A 21,373-nucleotide genomic window follows, 5' to 3' on the forward strand; every position below is an offset into this window, starting at 1 on the left:
TTAATCTATGACCTAGATAGTTCTTGCCACATTTTCTCTATTCTGCCCTCACAGACGCGTCACACTGCATAGCTAGACAGATAGCAAACACAAGACTTAGTAGGCTGTACTTCATGTTGAGCGTGATTTACTGAAGCTTAGGTTGTAAAACTGCAAGCATAAACACAAGACATCCTCCATATCCAGCTTGAGGTCACTTTGTGGTGACCTACTATAAAGTCCTCTCCCTGACCATTGTGGGCATGCTCAGACAGCAGTGACATAACCATTAGATTTAAACTAACAGATTTAAATCATCGTGGAAGCCCCAGTGAGTCTGCCAGCAGCTCGCTGTTAAGTTTTTGTTTGTGAACAACTCAAATGAGAAGATATTCTGTATCATAGATTAACATAAAGTGATGCCCCAGGGAAAAATGATCCTCAAATTGTCAGGAAGAGCAAATTTGGGATAAATCAGCCTAAATCTCCTGTGATCTTTGCATCAGTATCCACTAAACAGTACAGTGCACACATTCTACATACTACTACAGCGTGGATAATGTTGACCAGACTGAGCCAAAAGTTAACAGCAGTCATCTGTGAGAGCTCTTGCTCATCACTTTCTTACATTTTATGTCAGCCATGAAAATAATTAATTCCCTGAAGACAAGGAACCAGTGACTGTCCACTTTAAAGCTAAGTAGCAACTTGATCAAGTGGCAGCCTGCCTTCTTTGAAACGGAACCTTTGAAAGTGAGATGCTCTAAGCTTTAAACCTGGTGAGTCAAATGTAAAACTAATGTTCATGCTAGTCCAGCTGGCTGAAATGCCAAGTGTAATGTAATGAAGAGAAGAAGGGCATTCTAGTATCTTTTCTTCTCTCAGTCACCTATACCCACTTGTATCCACGTGAAGCTGAATTATTGCATCGCAGACCTCACATCTCAATGTGTGCTCTGCGTGGGCGGCTTCCTACGCCGAGAAGATATGAAATTCGGCTTTGTCAAAATTGAAAATTATAATACATTTGATATGTCTGCCTTTGCCTTGAGCACATTCTGTACAATTGATGTGAAACACTCAGAAAGGTGTGTGGGCAGCACATGTCTTGCTCAACTGTTACAATAATTTGTTATGAAAATGTGGAAACACCATTTACATGGCTTCCATGTTTGGTAGTCACCTCAGTAAATAAAGGGAAAGTGTTGCGTTTCAGCTAATTGTTTATTATAACCTACAGCGCATATTAGCATTTTAATTAGATACAGACCATTTTTTAGTTTGCATTTTTTCTGGACTCTTCTGTTCAGTGAATAAGCAATAATTACAGTACCTTACTGTAATACATTCATTTTACTCGTCATTTATCAGTGATTAAAAAAATCCTCCCAAAATGAAACATTTCCCTCCCTTTCTGTTTTAATTTCATTGTTCACACAATGTGCTATTTATGCACCCAAACCACCCCTCAGCGTAGCTTACAGTCAATAACAGTGGCTTCAATGAATACGAATTTCCCCTCTGCTATGATCCTTTTATTGTGACTCCATCTTGGCTACTAAAAATATTCACCTCATGATTAAGGTGGAGATGTGGCACTATGGCTTTCATTACCACTTAAAAAAACACCCTCTATTTCACCACACTGACGGTGGAGTAAAATTTATTATTTGATTATTTACCTATTCTAGCAGGAGAAGCAGCAAATTAAACCTCCTGACTCTGATCAGGCAGATGCAACAGGCAAGTGCACTCTTGAATGGATTGGTGCTAGGGAAAAATGAGCCCTCCATAAATAACATCTACAAATTCTCTTGACTCTGCAAGGACAGCCACACAATAAAATGTAAGTGATAGGGGTTTGATCAGAGGCAGAAATGGTTTTCTGGCAGGGCCTTGCCATCTAAAGTGGGCAGAGAACCCCGGGGGAAAGGTGATTATTTTTGTTTTACTGAAACATCATTGTTCCCAGTAGATTCAAGATACACTAGGACAATCCTCCATTCACAAAAAGAGTCCCTGAAGAGCCACAGGGGTACTTTTGCACTCTCCTGAAGTAGTTTTTATGTTGCCTTATGGTGCTTTTTTCCATTACTTTGCAAAAAACAATTCCTTATCAGCATAAGTGTTACAAGAGTAAAAATCACGTGTACATGTTTAACATGCATGCTTACAAAGCTGTATTGTGCTATCATCTTCCTTTCAAGTTTCACAAAATATAATCCAAGGACCATGTATTTACAGTCAATGTCACCGTCTTGTGCACCATAATAATGGCAACTGAGAACCTTAACATTAGCTGGAAATTAATTTAGACTTTGGCTTCTTCTAAAATTTTTAATAATTTAAAGACAATACAATACATATTAATTCACAAACAGCGCAAGACTCTGTACATTTGACTCAAACAAACAAACAAACATGGATGAAAATGTGTGACAAGAATTCAGAACCACAGTTGGGTGGACAGCGTCACCTCAGGATTTTCTGTTAGCCCAAAGATCTGCAGTCACCTGGAAAGGCGGACACACTACCTGAAGCTACAACCTGAAAATGAGATGAGCACCTAAAAGTATAAAATGTTGATTATGAATATGTGAATAAGTGACACACTAAAATAACATATAGGCTATTATCTTTTGCACACCTTATTTTTTGACAAGTTACTTGATCTAAACAGAAGAACTATTAATTTGATAAACTCAAACTGTAGGTAGAATATCCATAAAAGTTTAGTGGGGAGATTGCGACTACTGAAATTCATGTGGTCAGCTAGATCATTTTACTAGACAGTCCACTTCCTATCATAAAATTGCTTAACTTTAAATGTCTGAAAAGCACATTGAAACTGCCTTGTGTGTGCATTGTGTTACATAAATAAATTTGCCCTTTTCCTTTTAGCCACTAATACATACAGTACGTATTTGTATAGTGCAATATGATGCAAATATGTTTACTATCGTACAAGGCTGGATTTGCACTGATGGGGAACTGCAGCATATTCCACAACAATAGAATCTTAATGTTACATTTAAAACATCCTTGCATGACTTGGACACGACTCACAGGTGTGGGGCTTCACACATCATCAGGCCATCAAAGAACATCACCTTCTCGTGTAGCAGTGCCAGCATTATGTATGCATTACCAAAGCTCTGGGGAGCTCTAACTGTTGCAAGAAAACACAAACGTATTTTGAGGGGATGTGAAGGTATTTCAGAACAATTTTCCAATGTGGCTTGTTAGCTGTTCCATATTATTCAGATCTAGCAGCTATAGTCCAGATGTATTGCAGGGCGACTAATTGCTCGCTATGTGTTAAAAAAAAGGGTTAGTGCACTTTCAAGCTGAGATAAACGCAAATGTGACACAAAAACAGCAGTCCAAATGGAGCACTAACAACAGATTTTTGCTAAATCAGAAATGAATATCTAAAACTGTCATGGGCCTTGTGAATTCCCCCAGTCTGTAGCAGATAATTATGATGCTTTTATTCTGCTCACTGTTCTCTTCCCGACCGTTATTAATCCATTTTAGAGAGAGAGGACATCATGACAGATGGGATACTTCTTGTGCTCGTGTCCTCCCACTTTGATTGCAGCGACCCATCCATACCGCCCAGGGGGCCATATGTGCTGTACTCCTCCTTGAAGGAGTGCAGGGAAGGAGCATGGAGACACGCCAGCTCGCAGTAGCCTCGTTTCCAATACAATGCCAAACACAGACTTTGTCACTATTCGAGACAATTAACCTACAGTTTAAAACAGATTTCTCCTCCACAAAATTAAATCGTGCCATTTTGTATTGTATCCAAATCAAATAAACTATTTTGCAACTCATTTTCACATCTTGCTGTCACAAGAGATGGTTTACTAAATGGGTTATTGTTCCCTATAAACAAATAGCAGTTTGGGCCTTGTTTTAAAGTAAATCACACTGGGTTGACCTCAGGCACTGCAGGGTTCTACTGTGAAAAAGTGTCTATTGGCAAGAATCCAGGGCTACTCTGTCATGTCAGAAAGAGCTTTTATGGACTATTTCCAGCAACATGGGTCATTTTATTGACCTGAGTAGTCGCCCAGGTTTGCTGTTATCTCTAATGTACACTATTTTAGGCTGAAGTGGAAAGAGCATAGAAGAGAGATCGAGACAGATCTCGGCCTCTGCAGGAGGCCTCGTTCTGCATGCTACAGTCTGTTTCTTGTCAAACGCTGAGACAGATTGGAATGAAGTAAGGAGGTCAAAGAAGTGACAAAATGTGACGCAAATCAAATTGTGCTTCTGTCCACCTATTGAAAGATATCAGATTGAAATGTACATTCCATTGAAGTCTTGCACTTGTTATTAAATGCATGCCTTTGGCTCTGGCCTCATAAATCTAACTCAGCACATAAAGGATCGTATTACATTCCAGAAAAGCTACAAGTTAATGCTTCAGCAGGGAAACACCGCACCCATTGCTGATTGAAAGTACAACTTCCAGATACAAAAGCCATTACAAAACCAGACGAACATAAATGACCCTTGGTGGCTTTTCAGTCTCACTTCATCAAGAGTGATATGAACAAACTGATCCAGTCAGCTGGGTCCACTGTGTTAGATGCTGTTCCAATTGCCTCTAATCTAGTTCCCTTTGTAGAGCATGTATTGCCTCTGGCATTTGGAATCCTTTCACCATCCAGAATAAATGAAATAACATGTTGTAACAATACCAAAAAAACTATATATATTCTATTATAGTGGCGTCTTATAATGATCAACACCGATTTGCAAATGATACAACACAAATCCTCAAGTTGATAATAAATTAGAGACTCATGCAGACACAGTGAGTGAGGAACTGGTCGCATTTTTCTGGTCCAGAAGGTGACAGTTATGTAAATGCAGCGTCCTAATCTGTCAGTAGCACTCCTCCAGGATTGATAGTTTGACAACATGACAGACTTGAGCCTTCTATTTTTGGGAGATGACTTCAACTGTCAGAAACACTGACTGAACTGGCTTGCATCAGGAGAAAAATTATGTTTTAGGGCATTATCTTATTTAAGCTCAGAGTTTTTGATAGACCAAAAGGAAATGCCTCTCACCCACTGGTTTGGGGATGCAACTAATGATTATTTTCATTATCTGTTTTGTTAATCTGTTTAATGATTAATGTAAAAAAAAAAAAGCCCATCGCCAGGTCCCAGTTACGTCTTAAAATTGCTTGTTTTGTCCATTCAACAGTCCAAAACCTAAAGGTATGCAATTTACAATGCTCTACAACAGAGAAAACTGCAAATCCTCACATATGCGAAGCTTTTAAATGATGAAGAGTTATCTAATTTTTTGTCAATCGATCAAATGCCTAATTGTTCCAGCACTACATCAGTTATCAATATAAATTTAGTGCTGTACTGTAGATATTTTGTTTCTGTTTTCATGAGCATATAATTTAAATAGAGGCATAATACATGTAAGTACAGCTAAGCTTTCATATCAGCATGAGAGAAAACCTCTTAATCATGTACTATTACTTCCAGCAGTGAGGTAATTTCCAGCCAGTTTTATGTTCTATTTTTTTCAAAAGTAACATGACAGGTTATACAAATGGCCTCATTTCCAGGTGCACAACACCCCCTACAAGTTTAACAATTAATGCAATGCTTTTGATAAACTACCCTCTCAATGAACTTCTGGCAGAGGTGGGCTGAGCACAAAATGGCCATTGAACACTTTGAGTGCACTGTCAGAAGCAACTTACGGAACAATTCTGCAAAATGGATATGATCACGCGCAATTACTTAGACATTAGTCAATCTTTTTAGTGCTGTAAGGATTTTACACTGCGGTAGATGGAAGACATTTTCCTGTCAGTACTCTTCATACTGTACATATCCACTGAACTTAGCGTTCACATGTGCTGCGGCTGACTAAATGTTCCTGGTGGCTGCAGGCATCTGACCCAATGATGGCCCTTATTCTCCCCAGCAGATGCAGAGAGTGCAATTACTGCTCACACAATTACTACTCCTCACAGTGCACAGCAGGCCGTTAGCTTCAGATTCTGTCCAACGCGTCTCTCAAAAGAAAAACTCCAGAGCTCTGCTGAAATGAAGGAATCCTCTTCGGGGGCCTTTTAAGCTGTCATATCGGAAAATTATGTATGTGAGCTTTGAACCCAGTAGCGGTGACATGGAGATTTTAATATATGATTGACAGCAGCATATATGTAGCTAGGTTATGGATAATACAGTATTATTTACAGTTACTATAAAAGGGTAATTTGGTAATTTGAATTTTCATCAGTGTAAATACCCTCCGGATTCCTGCAGCAGTCTTAATATGGTCTCATTTAAATAAGGAAATTCACTTTGACAATAAATATTAAATTCTCCTCTCGTTGAGGTTTGAGGGATTCGGGGCTATTTTTGGGCTTTTATGGCCTGGCTCTCAGGTGGAAAATACTATGGAGGAATGAGGGTTTTCTCCTCATATTATTAATCAAACCAACAATGCATCCAAAGAAGCCACTGGCGCATAATGTACTTTTTTGCCCGTCAACGACACTCCGCTGACCAATTTCCCATCACTTGCTCTGACTCACCCCATTTTGAAGCAGCAGCACAATGACTTTATTACCGCGGCGCAGGCAGACAGGGACTCGTAAAGCTGACGGGTGTGATAACTCGTCCCCTACCTTGTCATGGCTCGGAGAGGAGGATGGAACAAAGGTGTGATGGAGAAGGGCATGAAGCCATCGTCCCGGAGTGAGCTCAATGGGTTTTCCCAGTGACACCCTGTCGCTCTAGATTTAAAGACTGAGGGGAAAGCCAAGACAGTGACGGGCGATGGAGTGCTGGAGATACACACAGTGCCAATGTACCTTGGTGTTTACATCTCGCTGAGCAGTTTGTTCTCTTGACTGAGGCACTTTTAAGGGCTCGGGGTGAGATGGGCATTGGTGTTTTCTGACTCTCTTTTATACCTTTTTTTCCTTCTAGCGATAAATCGGTAAGGTGCATACCTTTTCAGTTTTTAAGAAAAGTCCATTCATTTTTAATATTATTAATATTAAATCATGTCATAATATCATTATTTAATGAAGGCACCTGCTGAGTTAGATAAATAGAACATACTCTCAGGTTTTATCTGAAATTCAGCACTGTGAGAATAAATCAAAAACCTTTACATACATAAGGAATGTGCACAACAACATAAAGAGCGACCTTTGCTCCTTGTGCTAATGCAAAGAAAAATGTTTAGTGCAAACATACAGTAAATTGTTGCAAGATCAAACATTCCAGGGTTCAGATATATGAATACACCACTTCCCAAACATAAACTGGTATTCATAAAAGGAGAACATGTTGTGAGAATGTTCGCACCCAAGGGATACTTCAGAGTACAAACTGTTTTCTAGATCAAGCCGAGTGTGATATAGTAAAGTGGAGAGGGGAAAAAAAGGTGAGAGACCAAATCCAATACGCAGTGATATTCTTTTACCTGTGTATGATTTTTCTTTTCAGTCTACAAACCTAGAAATCTGAATTATGCAACAAGTCCTTAAATCTAAACAATAAAATAGGTAGTTTGTTACTGTCTTCCAAAATGACCCATATACTGTGAGCGTTTTCACATCTACCTCTGCTATGGTTTGGTTTAGGTTAGGGAAAGATCATAGTCATGGTTAAAAGAAAGCAACTTTGACTGTTGGTCGGAGACAGAATGCAAACCCCGGTCTCTCATGTCAAAGTCACACTGTTGACACGACCATCCACTCTGATCTGATGCCTAGAGGTTTTGCGGCAGTATAACAATGACATGCTACTTGTAACTTTACTTCTGAGACAGAGCAGTCATTATTCACATGACCACAAGAGGTCACTTGACAGAAAAATGTAAAAACAGGAAGTATTAAGTTTTTTAACAAATGATAAATCCTGTTGTTTTTCTAGTGAGGACAGTCTGAAATTATGGTCAAAGGAGCATTGCACACTATTTTAATGGCTGTTTTGTGCTTGCTTTGTGTTTGTCCTGGTTTCACAGTGTCCCTGTGTTTGTGCTTTTCATTTTACACTTCATTGTTAAAGAACCAAAAAAAACTGCACACTGTCACAGCCAGAGTTTTTAATCCGACGCACCTGCAGTAAGACATCCTGGTGGGCAAGAACTTTGTAGTAATTGTACACTTTATTGTGAAGCACTGTATAAACTCCAAATTGATATGCGCACTATAATCTAAAATAAATATAACTTTTAGCTGATTACCTTTACGATGCTTGATGAGGAGTATTGAGATACAGTTTTGCTGCTGCTCATAGTTTACAGACACCGTGTTGAATTAAGGAATGTGTAATCGTTCTGCATAAGGATGGCTGCTTTGACACTGCTGAAGGACCAATGCGAGTCTCCGAAATGGAACTTTGTCATTCTTTTCACAGACAGACTGGAGGAGCAGACACAGGTCTATCATTCATTAAGGACATGTCTATGCCCATATTTGGCTGTGGAAGTGAAAATCAGGCTTGTGTATTTGCACACAATTCAATGAGTGAGAAAAGCGCCTCTGCATATTTCTGCGTTTGTGCATCCAGAGTTTCCGTCTTGAATCTACAGAGTTTTATGCATCTGGCCCCAGGAGTAGCACAAAGGACCCCAACAATTCAGACTATTGATTTTGACCCTGAGTCTGTCGAGATAAATATTAATAAACTTGTGTGTGATTTTGGCAAAAGCTTTGACTTACAGTGCAGGTCAGAGTATTTTGAATAGCTGAGCAGTTTAAGAGGTCATCACTGGTGGGAGACTATCATCTCCTATTCACAGCTCTGCAAGTTTGCTTGGGGGTATTGTCAACCTCTGCGCTGACACAAACTTATTGCTGGTGTAAATCACACTCCAGCCACACACCACTGCTGCCCTTTCGCAATGAATATTTAAACAAGTATACATATATACCAAGCTGCCTTAAAATTGTCTAGAATATTATTGCTTGCCTGAAGTAACATTTGAATTACCTTTGTCTCAGGAAGTGCAACTTTGGACATTTTCATTTACATTTTCTGTATATTCAGACACATTCTGCACATTCTGATGACATATTAGATGAGAAAGTATCCAAAAGGAATACCTGCTCCATGCACTTGATGTTTTTTTTTCTCCATGAGGTTACCGGGGACACAGAAGTGACGGGGTGTATCCACGCTAATGCATCTCTGCTCACAGACAGATGACACACCTCCAGACCTATCTGTTCATTTACCTCCACAATCAAGATTCACAGCTCTATTTTCCACTGGCCTGTTTGCCAGAGGTGCTCCGTTTTCTTCAGTGTTAAATGAATTAAATGGGCGGGCTGCCAAAAGCACTGCTCATTCCACATATCAGATATAGCAGCGTGTCTGCGTCTCGGGTATGTATAGATAGAAATTTGGAGTGCGTTCACACATTGCCTGCAGCTGATTCAAATTGATGGATTTTGGTTTCAGAGCTCTGCTCTGTGACCTCTATTTTTACAGGTCAAGCTCTGTTAATGTCATGATAATAGGAAAAAAAATATTAATACTGGCTTTAAGTTATAATTACCAAAAGCATTATTTTTAAATGCCAGTGCAGATTCCACACTTGGGTGCACAAAGAAAGTTGCTGAAGAATGCCACCGTGATGAGCACAGTTGCTCTGCTAAATGAGCTGCAATAAGCCTTGTGCCTGAGAAACAGCGAGCAGAAAACAGGCGAGCCTCAGCTCTGCATGACTGGCTCTTTCAACGGCAGCATACGGAGGCCTGGCGCTGGCCAGGTGGCTCTTACATCTGGCCCATTAGCTCTCAACCACTGCAATGACTCTCCAAACCACTGAGAGCCTGTTGAAATAATATCATCAGGACCTGTAAGTGGTGAAGGCCGCCTTGCCCGTTGCCTGCTCAGAATAGCGAGTCACAGCAACACTCTGAATCTGACCTGTCAGCTCTGAGGCCAGGTCCATTCCTGAATGGAATATCTTGGAAAACTGTGAGGACTCTGCACTGCTGAATTTGTTCAGGTGTCGGTTTAATGCAGTGACACAGCATGGATTTGATCAAATGAATGTAGTTCTGGACAGATTAGTCAACAGAAAATTAAATAGTTCAGATCAGAATTTAGTGTCCTCTGGCCAAAATTATAATGAGTAGAAAATTACATTTACAGTTTTTATAGTATTTATATTTCTTTGTATCTAGTTAATGAAATATCACTATGGTTGACTGCATATTTTAAATCTCTCACAAGCCAAATAAACCACACTTTACACACAAATAAACCAAAAATCTTTAGCATTTTAAAAGGCTCAAAAGCAGCCGTGCGTCTTTCTGACCACAAGAATAAAGATTTTAAATGATACAGTAGAACTGCTGAAGCTAAACTACAACAACTTCAACACATATCTTTATGCATTTCTCATGGTGCTGCAAAAGTTCAGTAGTGTTTTTCACTCAGATTTAGCAGCTGAGTTTAAATAATATATGTTTTTGTCTGGGACCTCAGCCGAGATAATCTAGAGACACGTCTGTCTCTGGTGAATTTTGTGTCCCTGTCAGGTCATGTTAGTTAACGTGAACAAAGCGGCCAGGTCTTTGGCCTTTACTTTCCGGTCTCCAGTCCCCTGACTCTCAGGGACAAACCCCCACCTCCAAAAGCATGCCTCTTGCTCTGAGCACTGCACCAAGTGACACATTCTATCCATCAACTGCTGCGCTGCAACATACGAAGCAAAAAAGTGCAGGGATCGCAAATTTTTCATGCATATGATATTTGGGCTACAGCACATCCGCCTACATTAACCCAGGAGAGTGAAAGACGGGGAGGGGGGGCTTTGAAGATGGATTACCAGATCACGTCACGAGAAAACAGGCTGCTATATGCAAGCAGCAATTTCTGGAGAAGGCCCTTAGAGCGAGTAGAATGTGTGGGGAGAGGAATACAGATGCTCATTACGAAGAAGAGACTGATGAAGATTTTATTTTCATGTCAAAAGAAGAATACTGTGTATTAGCGCTGTCAAATACTTAAGACCCGCAGCTAAAAGCCCAAGTCTTTTTTCTCATAAATAATAATAGATGTCATGGCCTTAAATGTGAAGAGCCAATGACATTCACAGATAAGTGGTGATAGCACATGAATTTTTGGTTTTAGCAATCAATTTTCTTACAGCTAGGCTACATTTGGCATGTTAAAAATCTTCACTTCAGCACTGTGTTTTATGAGTGTAATTCTATTGAGCGAAAAATTAAATGCATAATTCAGGGTTGAACAGGCTGCCCAATTCATTTTACAAAAGGGGACACAAGCCAAAGAAAAAGAAAATAGCAATCTGTGGATTGCTCCTTAATCTATCATGACCAATACAGCAGTGATAAAGAAGGTAGACTTGAAATGTTGCTATATTTTTCTCCTGCTGGCAACTAGTCTGTAAAAAACAAATACATTTTCCAATAAACAGCTTTTTTGTCCTTAAATGACAAGAGCTTGCTGATGAGGTTGCTCCTAAATACAGAAGGACCAGCGTAATGAATGCCCAGGTCTCTCTCTTGCCAAAAACTGCATTACAGTGCTCCTAATGGTTTCCCGAGTTTGAATCAAACTATCTGTGGACGTGCTCCCAGCAAGAGTGAATTAAACCCCCAGAGATGAATTGTGGGAGGGAACTGGGTGGTCTGAGGGTGGGGAAAAAAAAGGCCCAGCAGATACATGACCCCATTCACAAACCAGGGGCAGTGGCAGCCATTATCATAAGCTCTCTGAAATGAATGACAATTCATCACATCCAAGGTTAGCAGTTCTCACCCAGCAGTGCTTTTCACCTCAAGGACAGCATGTGGGAGAATGTATGAAGATGGCTGTAACAGCAGTATGATTACACAACACTTATAATTTTACCAAAACTGGCGCTGCAACTTAATGTGGTTTGAAAACTGCAGAAATGAACCACATAGATAAATTAATACAGAAATATGTAACCACCACTTTTATGTGTATGCTTTCCCAGTGTTAGCTCATGGTACGATAAGAGTCTCACCATGTTTCCTAAAAATGAGCAGATTTCATGTTGTGGATAAGACTAATAAAAATAGTGCTTCCTTTCCTCATATAAAAGGATTATGTACCAACTGAGCAGACCATTTCAAAAGAAAAGGTTAGCAAAAGGCAATTGAAAAAGCTTCAGTTAAAGGGTTATTTTCTGACCTGGGACTTATCCTACTATTATCTACAATCCCACTCTGGATGGTGCTAAAAATGTCATCACTCATCGCTTTATGTTGCTCAAATTAAAAAAAGGGAGCACTCTTATCTAATACACACAAAGAGAGGGCAAAAGGTTGAAGCCAGAAAGAGATTAAAACACCTATTCAACACATTAACAGTCATGGTGCAACAGAATCTACCATTTTGAGTGTCCTTTGGAAAGTATTTGAGTTTTTGCAGCTGAAGTCACAAAGTCAAACCCTGGCCACAAACTACAAGCAAACACACTTGGTAATTTATAATGTGACTTAGGTAGCGTTTTCCATTAATAAGGTAATTTTTAAAAATTAAAGTTACCATGGCACATGAACGCACGAGGTCGGAATTTCCCAGCTGTAATTTCCGAATTCCGACTTCAAAGGGTTCCAGGTGCACAATGTCAAACGTAAGCAAAAAACATGGCTGAGCGCGACAAACTGATGTTTCTTTGGCAAGTGTACACACAACTGAACTCTCAGCAGTGCAGCCTCCTTGCATATATAAATGAAACAGGGGAGGAAACAACGATGCGTGAACAGACACCATTATACATATTATTTTACAGCACCTTTATACTCTGAAACGTATCTTCCTTTTCCATTCACTAGCCTAATACAATACTGTAGTCTGCAAATACATCCTACCCCCCTCCCCTATCGATTGAAATGTGCGCTTCCATGGTGCTGCCATTGTTATGTGACGTCAGACAACTGCTTCTTCATGAAGTCAGGGTACATGAATTATCCCCAAGTTCACAAGTAGGAACTCCAACTTTAAGTGGCGTTCCATTGTACTTTTTCTAGCAGGAGGTCGGAAATTTTCAAGTTCCGAGTTGTCTGGATCGCAGCATTATTGTCTCTCAGTGTCTGTGTGCTGTGGGCGTGGCGCTCATTCCCTCTCCCTCCTGGCTCCCGGTTACCTGCTGATTACACACACCTGACTCTCATCTAGTTCATCACATTGCAGTATATCAGCACCGTTCTTCAGCCACTCATTGCCAGATCTTTTTGTCAGCTACTGTGGTAGTATGTGCTTTAGGCCTCTCTCGTGACATTGGGATTCAGTATTTCCTTGTGATTTTTTTTTTTTTTTCTCGTGTGGTTCTCTTGCCTAGTCGTGTTTTTCTTTGTATTTCAGGACCACACTCATCTGCTTGTGCCAGAAGCCTCTCTGCTCACTCCATCGCCCCTACAATAAATACCCTTTCTTTATACTCATCTACTCCAGAGTTTGTGTCTGCCCTTGGGTCCAAAGCTAAAAAACCTTAACAGAATTCACTGTTTTGTAGCCAAGCAAATGAAGGAATGTTTAATTAGGTGACAAATGCAATGTTATTTTGTAGTATCTGAAAAGTAGTTATACTTGGAAGATAAAGCCACACTTAAACGACTTACTGAAATCTTACCCAATCTTTTTAGCAACTGACCCTTTATAAAAGAACATGTACAACAACTCCTCAAAATGGCAAGTTCCATAACATCAACGCTTCCATAATTGAGCTGATGAAGACTGTGGGACACAGTTGAAAGCTCTGAAACTAGCTAGTAAGTGGACCTGGAGGTGAGATTATTTTATAAAAAGCAATGTTGCATATGTCTTTGAGTTGTGAAGTACTAAACCAGAGTGATTGTCCATTCTCAGATTATTTAATTTGCATAATTTGAAAAGCTCAAAGAGGTACAAGTATCCAGAAATAAAACTAGCCAGGAAATAGAAAAAAGGATTATAGAAACAGCAGCCAGAACAAAATTTATACCATTTTTGTAGCAGAATTTCTTTCCTCATTTTCTATCTTGTTAATCAACAAAGTCTCAGATTTATCTTGTGACCCTTTCGGAGGAACCATAGCCTAATGCCCACTGCCTACACCTGCAAATATTTGGAATGTTAACATTAATTTTATCCTCTCCTCACAAAGTAAATTGGGATGACAACTGAATAGAAAATTCCCCAATTTTGGAAGTTCAAGGCATTAAAACATTAAAATGAGAGAATCATTGCTAAAGGGACACTTCACTTGTAAATTATATGTTTATTGCTCACTAAGGTTGGAACTCGTGCATTGGCTCCCAGTAAGACCTGATTCAAATTGTCCAATTTCTGAGCATTGTTTAGCTCTTCAAACAATGACTTAAGTCCAGGTTGCACACTCTTGGGCGCACACTTTCCTACTTTATTGTCATGCAGGACTTGAGCCGTGCAAAGGAAAGACGAGTTTAAATGTGTGGGTACATTTTAAATTGGATGATGTAGAAGATTTTAAATAACCCTTTGTGGCCTTGTTATTGCTGTCTCTCCCTCCGGCTCTGTCCTTATTCATGCTTCTCAGTACTTTTCTATTTTGTGATAACTGTGTGCCTTATGTTTACATTAACATTTTTTCCATTGATGGAGATTGGATATGTGCCTTGCACTTCATTTGCACTGACTTATTAAAGCTTCTTTTTTGGAAGGAATTTGAGTTAGGGCATTATGTCTTCTTGGGTGTCTGTGAAAGAAGCATAGCACTGAGAAATATTGTCTTTATCAAGCTTTTTACATATAGAATATTTTTGGGAGGGCAGAGCATCAGTGGCAGTGTTTTTATAATACCAAAGATTGGACATTGGGCGAGCTCACCTGACAGAAGAGGAAGAATGTGGCTATGGGATGTTCGAGGGAGATTTTTAACCTGACGAGTAGGAAGAATTGGTGGAAGACAACGATGTATTCAGAGGCCATCTCTGCCAGAACCCTGAAGTTTGTCATTTGAGTCACACTCCTGTAGCTCATTCTTTAAGGTTGGCCCATTGTTTAAAAATGTCACCTCAAAATACACCGGAGCACTCCTGAGTTGCTACAGTGATACAAAGAATTGAATAAGCCTTTCTGTTGGGTTCATATTAGGGCTGAAACGATTCATTGAGTAACTTGAGTAACTCTATTACTTTGTTTAATCCATATAACTATATACAGCGCACTGTGCTTCGCACAGATGATTATTACGCGCTTACGCCGTGTGTGATCAGAGCATCTTTGGTGTGATTTGGCTGCTCGGATAACAAAAAGAAGGAAGAGAGACAAAATAGCGAGGGGAGCAGAGAAGAGACAGGCCAGTGAAAGCGACAGAAAGTGTCCACGAAAACTCTGTACAGTGTATCTATTGTAAAACTGAACTAGCCTACCACATTAGCACGACGTCTCTGCTTCAGCAGTAAGAATCCAGTCCACAGAGCGGACCCGACACAAGGTACATGAAGGCTTGTAAAGAATGTAGGCTACGTTAATTATGGCTATACGTATTGGCTAGTTGACAACGTAAATCAGTATGGTGGCTAGTTATGATGTCCCTATGTTAGCTAGGTTTTCAGACAATAACCACATGCTGCAGTCATGTTATTTATTATTATGATAGTCACAGTTCCTATCCGCTTGTTTTTACCTCCTACAAATGCCATAAAGAAGACAAGGCTTATGTTATGCCTGAGCTGTAGTTAGGTTGAAACTTGTAGTTCTGAAAGTTAAGTATATATATACACATACACCTTTTTTTTAAGCAAAAGGTGTTTGATTTTCTATTTCAGAACATGTTTTCTTTAAAACCCAGAATGTAATATGGCACTTAAATGCACTAAATGGGTTTAGTTTTGACATATATTATTGTGTGCAATTTAAGCAATAAAAATGTAGATTTTTCTAAAAATGAAACCAAATAGTTCATTTTGAGACCTGTCTTATTTTCTCTTTTGCATATTTACTATTGCTCTTTAATAAAGCAAAGGTATTTCTTATCCAATTACTTGATTAATCGATGGAATAAATTGGTAGAATACTTGATTACTAAAATAATTGATAGCTGCAGCCCTAGTCCATATTCTGAGGCCTTTGGGAGTTGGATCACTCCTACTCCATCTCCAACATACTGTATCTATTTCATTCAATTCAAGTTTTCTCTACATATCCAGTATAACTTGTTATAGCCCCCTGGGAGCATCACACAAGTCTGGGACTCACCAAATGCATGTAGCTTCAGGTTTAGGTCAAGTGCTGAAACAGCAGAGTGCGACAGTTCTGCTTCCTTGCTTGTGCCATTATCATTTCCATTTCCTGTAAACAGTATCATTTCTCGTGTCTTATTCTTCTCAAATTTGAACAGATAACTCAAAAAAGTTTCGTACCTTCCACTCAACTGGAGTCCAATGTGGAAAGTTTCACTTGCAGTACAATGGACAGCTGAGGTGTCCGTGGGAAAATATGCACAGGGAGGGTAACAGCAGATGTTGGTGGCACAGATTTTTTTCCCCGTCTTTCTCCAAGGCTTCGTGTGCGCAGCTCGTAATGTGCTGGACAGCCTTCTGTTTGTGCCCAAAAGCACCAAACTGCTATTTGTAAACACCTGTCACACTCAGACAGCATTTATTAGAACCTTTCATACAGTCTTTTTTTAATCAGAAACTATTTTGTGAAATGTGAATGGTGCATGACGCAGGTTACAGATTGTGAGCTGACGGGCAGGTTCGGTACAGTGGATTACAGGGGCTGGACGTGTTCTGCAAAAAATCCTGCAGATGTGGCCAGCTGTGGTGCAGGAAGCAGCAGGAGCAGGCCGTGGGGTCTTTAAAACATGATGCAGGTCTATTGCTACAAACTGAAAAAGAATAATCTGTTCTTCACATCCACATGTTGAATCTGTTAAAAAGATTTTCTCTGTAAAAATAAATCTTATTACCAAATTCTACAGCTCTGTAAAGTGCAACCTAGATTTGGAACCTCTTTCGATTTTGAAACAGCTGCAAACACTGAAAAAATATGTCTTGCTTGCGGTTTTCAAATTTCTATCTCCCTTACCAAGAGATATTTTTCTTGGAAAAGGAACTGAACAAGCTAGGCGCCTCAAGAACATTCTGTTGAGATTACAGGATTCATCCTGAGGTAAAGTTTAAACACTTATTCTATTCTTACATCTAATCCAAATGCTAAAACTACACATCTTTGGGCTAATAACAACTGTGTTTCTAGGCAGGGTTGTTTTACAGGTCTATGTCACTCTTTTGCTGGGACTGTGAAAAAGACAACAAGTAAGTTCCACAGACAGCAATATTCAAAATGATGAAAGACAAAGATTGCAGCTAAAAGTTAGCTTGAGAGACAGAATGTAACAGGTTAAAAGGCAGTTTACTTGATCATTAGGCAAGCTGACAGTTGGCAACATGAAGGCAGGATCAGGCAAACAGTTGTCAGGCAAATTGACAAGCAGGCACAAATTCAGCAATACTTATGTAAAACAGGCCTTCAACGGAAATAAGGCAATTCAGACAATATGACTAATGTTCTGTGGAAAATGCCACCTCTATCTACTAGTAAAGCTAACTAGCAAACAAGGAACAGCTGTGCAGGCAGGTAACAAGAGCAGTCATGTGATGTGCACAAGCAGACAAACTCACTGAGGGCACATAGTGGACAGGTGAGGTATATTTTCTCAAATTTTAAAACTAATCTAGATTATGTACAACCCAAGCATTTCAGTTCATGCTCAGTTAAAACCCTCTTTATTTGTCTGATTAGACCTCTTCTCAGTGTGGGCGTGACTGTGCTTGACTGACATCTCCATCACTCTACTGTTAGTTTTGTTGCACCTGTCAAGGTGGGACAACAAACACCTTTACTAATTTTATTCTTTGATGGTGACATCACATCATTCCCATTATAACTAGGCACAGTTTCAACCAAAGCAGCGGTCTAATCAACCAGAAACTCTCAGAACACCCGTGTGGGTGTGCAGAGCCTTTAATATAGGCCTACAGCATGTCACAGCCCACCACTCAGCCTACCCCCAGTAAGTGTCCTGACAGAGCATACAGCCATAAATACTACAGAGCAACTTCACCCAAGTTCAACCGAACAAGAATCAACACAGAAAAAAATTGTCAACACACGTGACATAACAAGCTCTGTGTTTCACTCCGTGCGCCATTGTGGGAGAGAGGGACCGGTTAACGACCGATTTGGACAAGCTGTTTTACGTTACACTTGCGCCCCAACAGCTAGCTGTAACAGTAAAATATGTGTATGTAACAAAATGTTGTTTCTGCCATTTCACATTATGAAGACACTCACATGTTGCTGAGCTTCATGAAATTCCAACCACAGAGCCGCCGCGCCATCTTCTCTTGCACTAACGTTAACGTTGGTTTTGTATTCCATTTCTGCTGAAAGTCGCATACAAATATCTTGTTTCCTTGAGTCTTGGAATAACCTCTTTGTAAGTTTTATGGTGGAAAAAAAATCCGCCTAAATGTACATATTTCTCCTGTTATATTCCAACACTTTACAGAAGTTGTGAAGTCACCTTCTGTTAACACTAATTAGCTTAATGACTGTCAAACATTAGCGAACAGCCAGTAGAGGGCGCACGTGCGGCGCCCCACAGAGATGAATTCAGTCAGCACGCTTAATAAAATATTAAATATTAAATTAGGTCTAATATTTATGTTATGTATACGAGGGGGGCACATTGCAGTAGTTTGAGCTCCGACGTTTACATATAGCCATATAGCTTTGGAGTCAAAGCTTAGTGCACCATGCTACACAGCAACATTGCATGTGTGTAAGCAGAAGCCCAGGTGAGGGCTGTGTTTTCTATTTGGACCCTTTTTCTTTGAAACAAAACAGTGCCAAACGTTTTGCAGTGTGAAAAATGAAAGATGATAACAGTAAATGCCTGCTTTTATATTTAATATCCCTTTACTATAATGTACTTGAACCAAAGGGAGGGGCATACATATTTGATATTCAGGAAAAAGACTGAATCTGATTTCATTTTAGAACATGATGTGTTAAAAGCTACAAATCAATGTGCAGAAGACCACTGGGACTTTAAGTCCCTCTCAAATGTGAATTCAAGATTTTATTAAATCACTATCACATGTTACTAAAAATCTATATTTCAGAGCTGCTTTTTTAAAAAAAAAAAGTCTGTACTACTGGGTGTAGACAGACCCCTGTAGGAGCAACTTAAAAACCCTATTGTTCAGGAGCACTTGAATGTCATGCAATTTCCTGTGATCTAGTGTCAGCGTCAGATAACCCCCAAAAAGCAGCTTGAAGCTTGTAAATCTCACTCCCAACAGAACACATCTAATCAAGTTTTCTCTGTCTGTTTGCATCTACATTGTTTTGCCAAAACAACAGAGCAGCAGGGTGTCATGGTGATTAAGGAGACCGCCCTTCAACTGGAGGATGCTGTGCTCAGGCCCCCGTGTTGGCAAGCATCTGTGAGCCCCCGCCTGCTCAAGGGAGGTCTGTTCTCTTTGCCACCTGGGGAGGATTTCCATTACGGTCTCACAAGCTTTGGGGAGATGAGCACCTACTCTGAATTGTAGATTATGTGTGGTTCTGCACCATTTTGGTACACACTATAGGAAAATCCATTTTTGGCTAGATATTCATTTGTTTTCCACCCACAGCGCTCCCAATTCATAGTAGCCATAGTGGGCTTGTTTGGCCACTCAGTAGGGGTAAGGGGGGTTGAACCACATGAAAAAGTGACAACAAATTTCTCTACATGACATTTTGTGGCCTAATCAGCCTGAATTTAGGGTAAGATTGTTGTCATCATTAAATAAAACTGAGAATTTAACTCGACCTTGTTGACTACACCCAGACTGAGGGATAATCTAAGTAACACATTTTTCAAATTGAAAAATCCTGGATTGCTATAGCAACAGTATCCAAAGCATCATCATGCCTTCCACCTGAGACAGCTTTGCCTACGTAATTAGAAGCTCTCTTTTAATGTTGAAATCATAAAAAGGGATGAAAAATCACGCCGATCTGAGGGGGAAAAGCGTGATGGTGGCTTGTTAATTCATAATCACCCTGAATTAATGATTCAGTGAGACTGAGAGGCACGGGGCATATGGAAAAGAGAGGGCTGCAGATGCTCCCCAGCGCCTGGGGGGGCTTCTAGGAATGGGAGCAACTCAGTGCCTTGTCACACACAAACACGCCTGTATGCATGCCCATAAGCATAAACACACACACAGACTATTCCAACATGAAAACATCTCTGATAAGGAAATGGTTTCAGTTTTAATCAGCATTCAGACCACATCAGACATTATTTTTTCAGTTTAAATCTTAGTGGATTGGATGCTGACAGCCCGAGGGAACTTAAATAATGAAAAAGAGATATTTACTCCTCCCTGGACAGTAAATTGCAGAGGGAATGCTTGAAATAAGGTCCTATACTCTCCTTTTCCTTTAACTTTTCTATTTCCTTTCCTTTACTTTGTCTTGCCATTCCTGAACATATCAATTTAATTAATAGAAAAAAGTTTATCCTTGAATAGATTTTTGCCGACATACCTGAAGTGCTTTCTACTTGAGCTACTCAGCCATTCACTCCATATCTCTAAACTGGATCGCAGCATGGTAAACAGACGCCACAAGTGTAGACCGCAAATGAAATGAAAACCGCCTCTTCCGAGAATCCCCCTGACGCCTCGAGCGAAGGCAGAGGGTTCCTTTTTCTTTGACCAAAAGGATTATCTGGACAAGCCACAAAGAAATCTCTGTGGATTCATTTCTTGGTCTGAGAATATTGCACATCCTATCTTCTGACATACAATATAGCCAAGGGATGCTGGAATAAGTGTCCAGACTGTGGCACTGTGAGAAGCATCTCACTGTCTGCTATCAATTTGTACAGCTGGCATAAAAAAGGAGGGAAAAAACCCTTCATCCCATGACAATAAAGCTGGGAATGGATGCCTTGCTGGTATTTTGTGAAAATGAAAGATAGCAAACCCAAGAAACAGCAAGCATTCTTTTTTAAATTATTATTTCTGCTCATAGAATCAGGTATGGAAAGGGATTTGGGAATTGACTGCTGGCTATTTTTACTTCTTTTGTTTTCAGCCTGTTCTCTAGCACCAAAGCATGGACATATCATTAGTGTATCAGCTTATCACAAAAAAAGTTCAGAAAATATCTGGTTTTCAAAGCCACTCTCTTGAAAGAAATGCTTTAGTGTAATTATTCAGTTTCTAAGGCCGACAACAGTTTACTAAAGTTGTCAATCGATGCGCATCTTACAGACCTATATTGTGCAGGTGGTAACTTGTGTTTTGGTTCGCTCTCACCGCTCTCCCAGCATTGTTTTCAGCTGCCAC

The 21,373-nt window shown here is 39.9% G+C and overlaps 1 protein-coding gene across 4 annotated transcripts in view; it reads right to left on the reverse strand.

The window, feature by feature from the left end:
• LOC122872163 (interleukin-1 receptor accessory protein-like 1) overlaps positions 1 to 18,577 on the reverse strand; it is a 293,532-nt gene extending 274,955 nt beyond the window's left edge. For 2 of the 4 annotated variants that reach the window (XM_044188023.1, XM_044188021.1), the window contains exon 1: positions 18,318 to 18,577. In XM_044188023.1, the coding sequence (XP_044043958.1) occupies positions 18,318 to 18,364 (47 nt within the window). In that variant the 5' untranslated portion in view covers positions 18,365 to 18,577. The remainder of the gene's footprint in view (positions 1 to 18,317) is intronic. The other 2 variants (XM_044188022.1, XM_044188020.1) reach the window with 1 other exon arrangement.
• Positions 18,578 to 21,373: the final 2,796 nt, after the last annotated feature.

The sequence above is a fragment of the Siniperca chuatsi genome, linkage group LG24 (assembly GCF_020085105.1).
Source record: "Siniperca chuatsi isolate FFG_IHB_CAS linkage group LG24, ASM2008510v1, whole genome shotgun sequence".
Classification (NCBI taxonomy): domain Eukaryota; kingdom Metazoa; phylum Chordata; class Actinopteri; order Centrarchiformes; family Sinipercidae; genus Siniperca; species Siniperca chuatsi.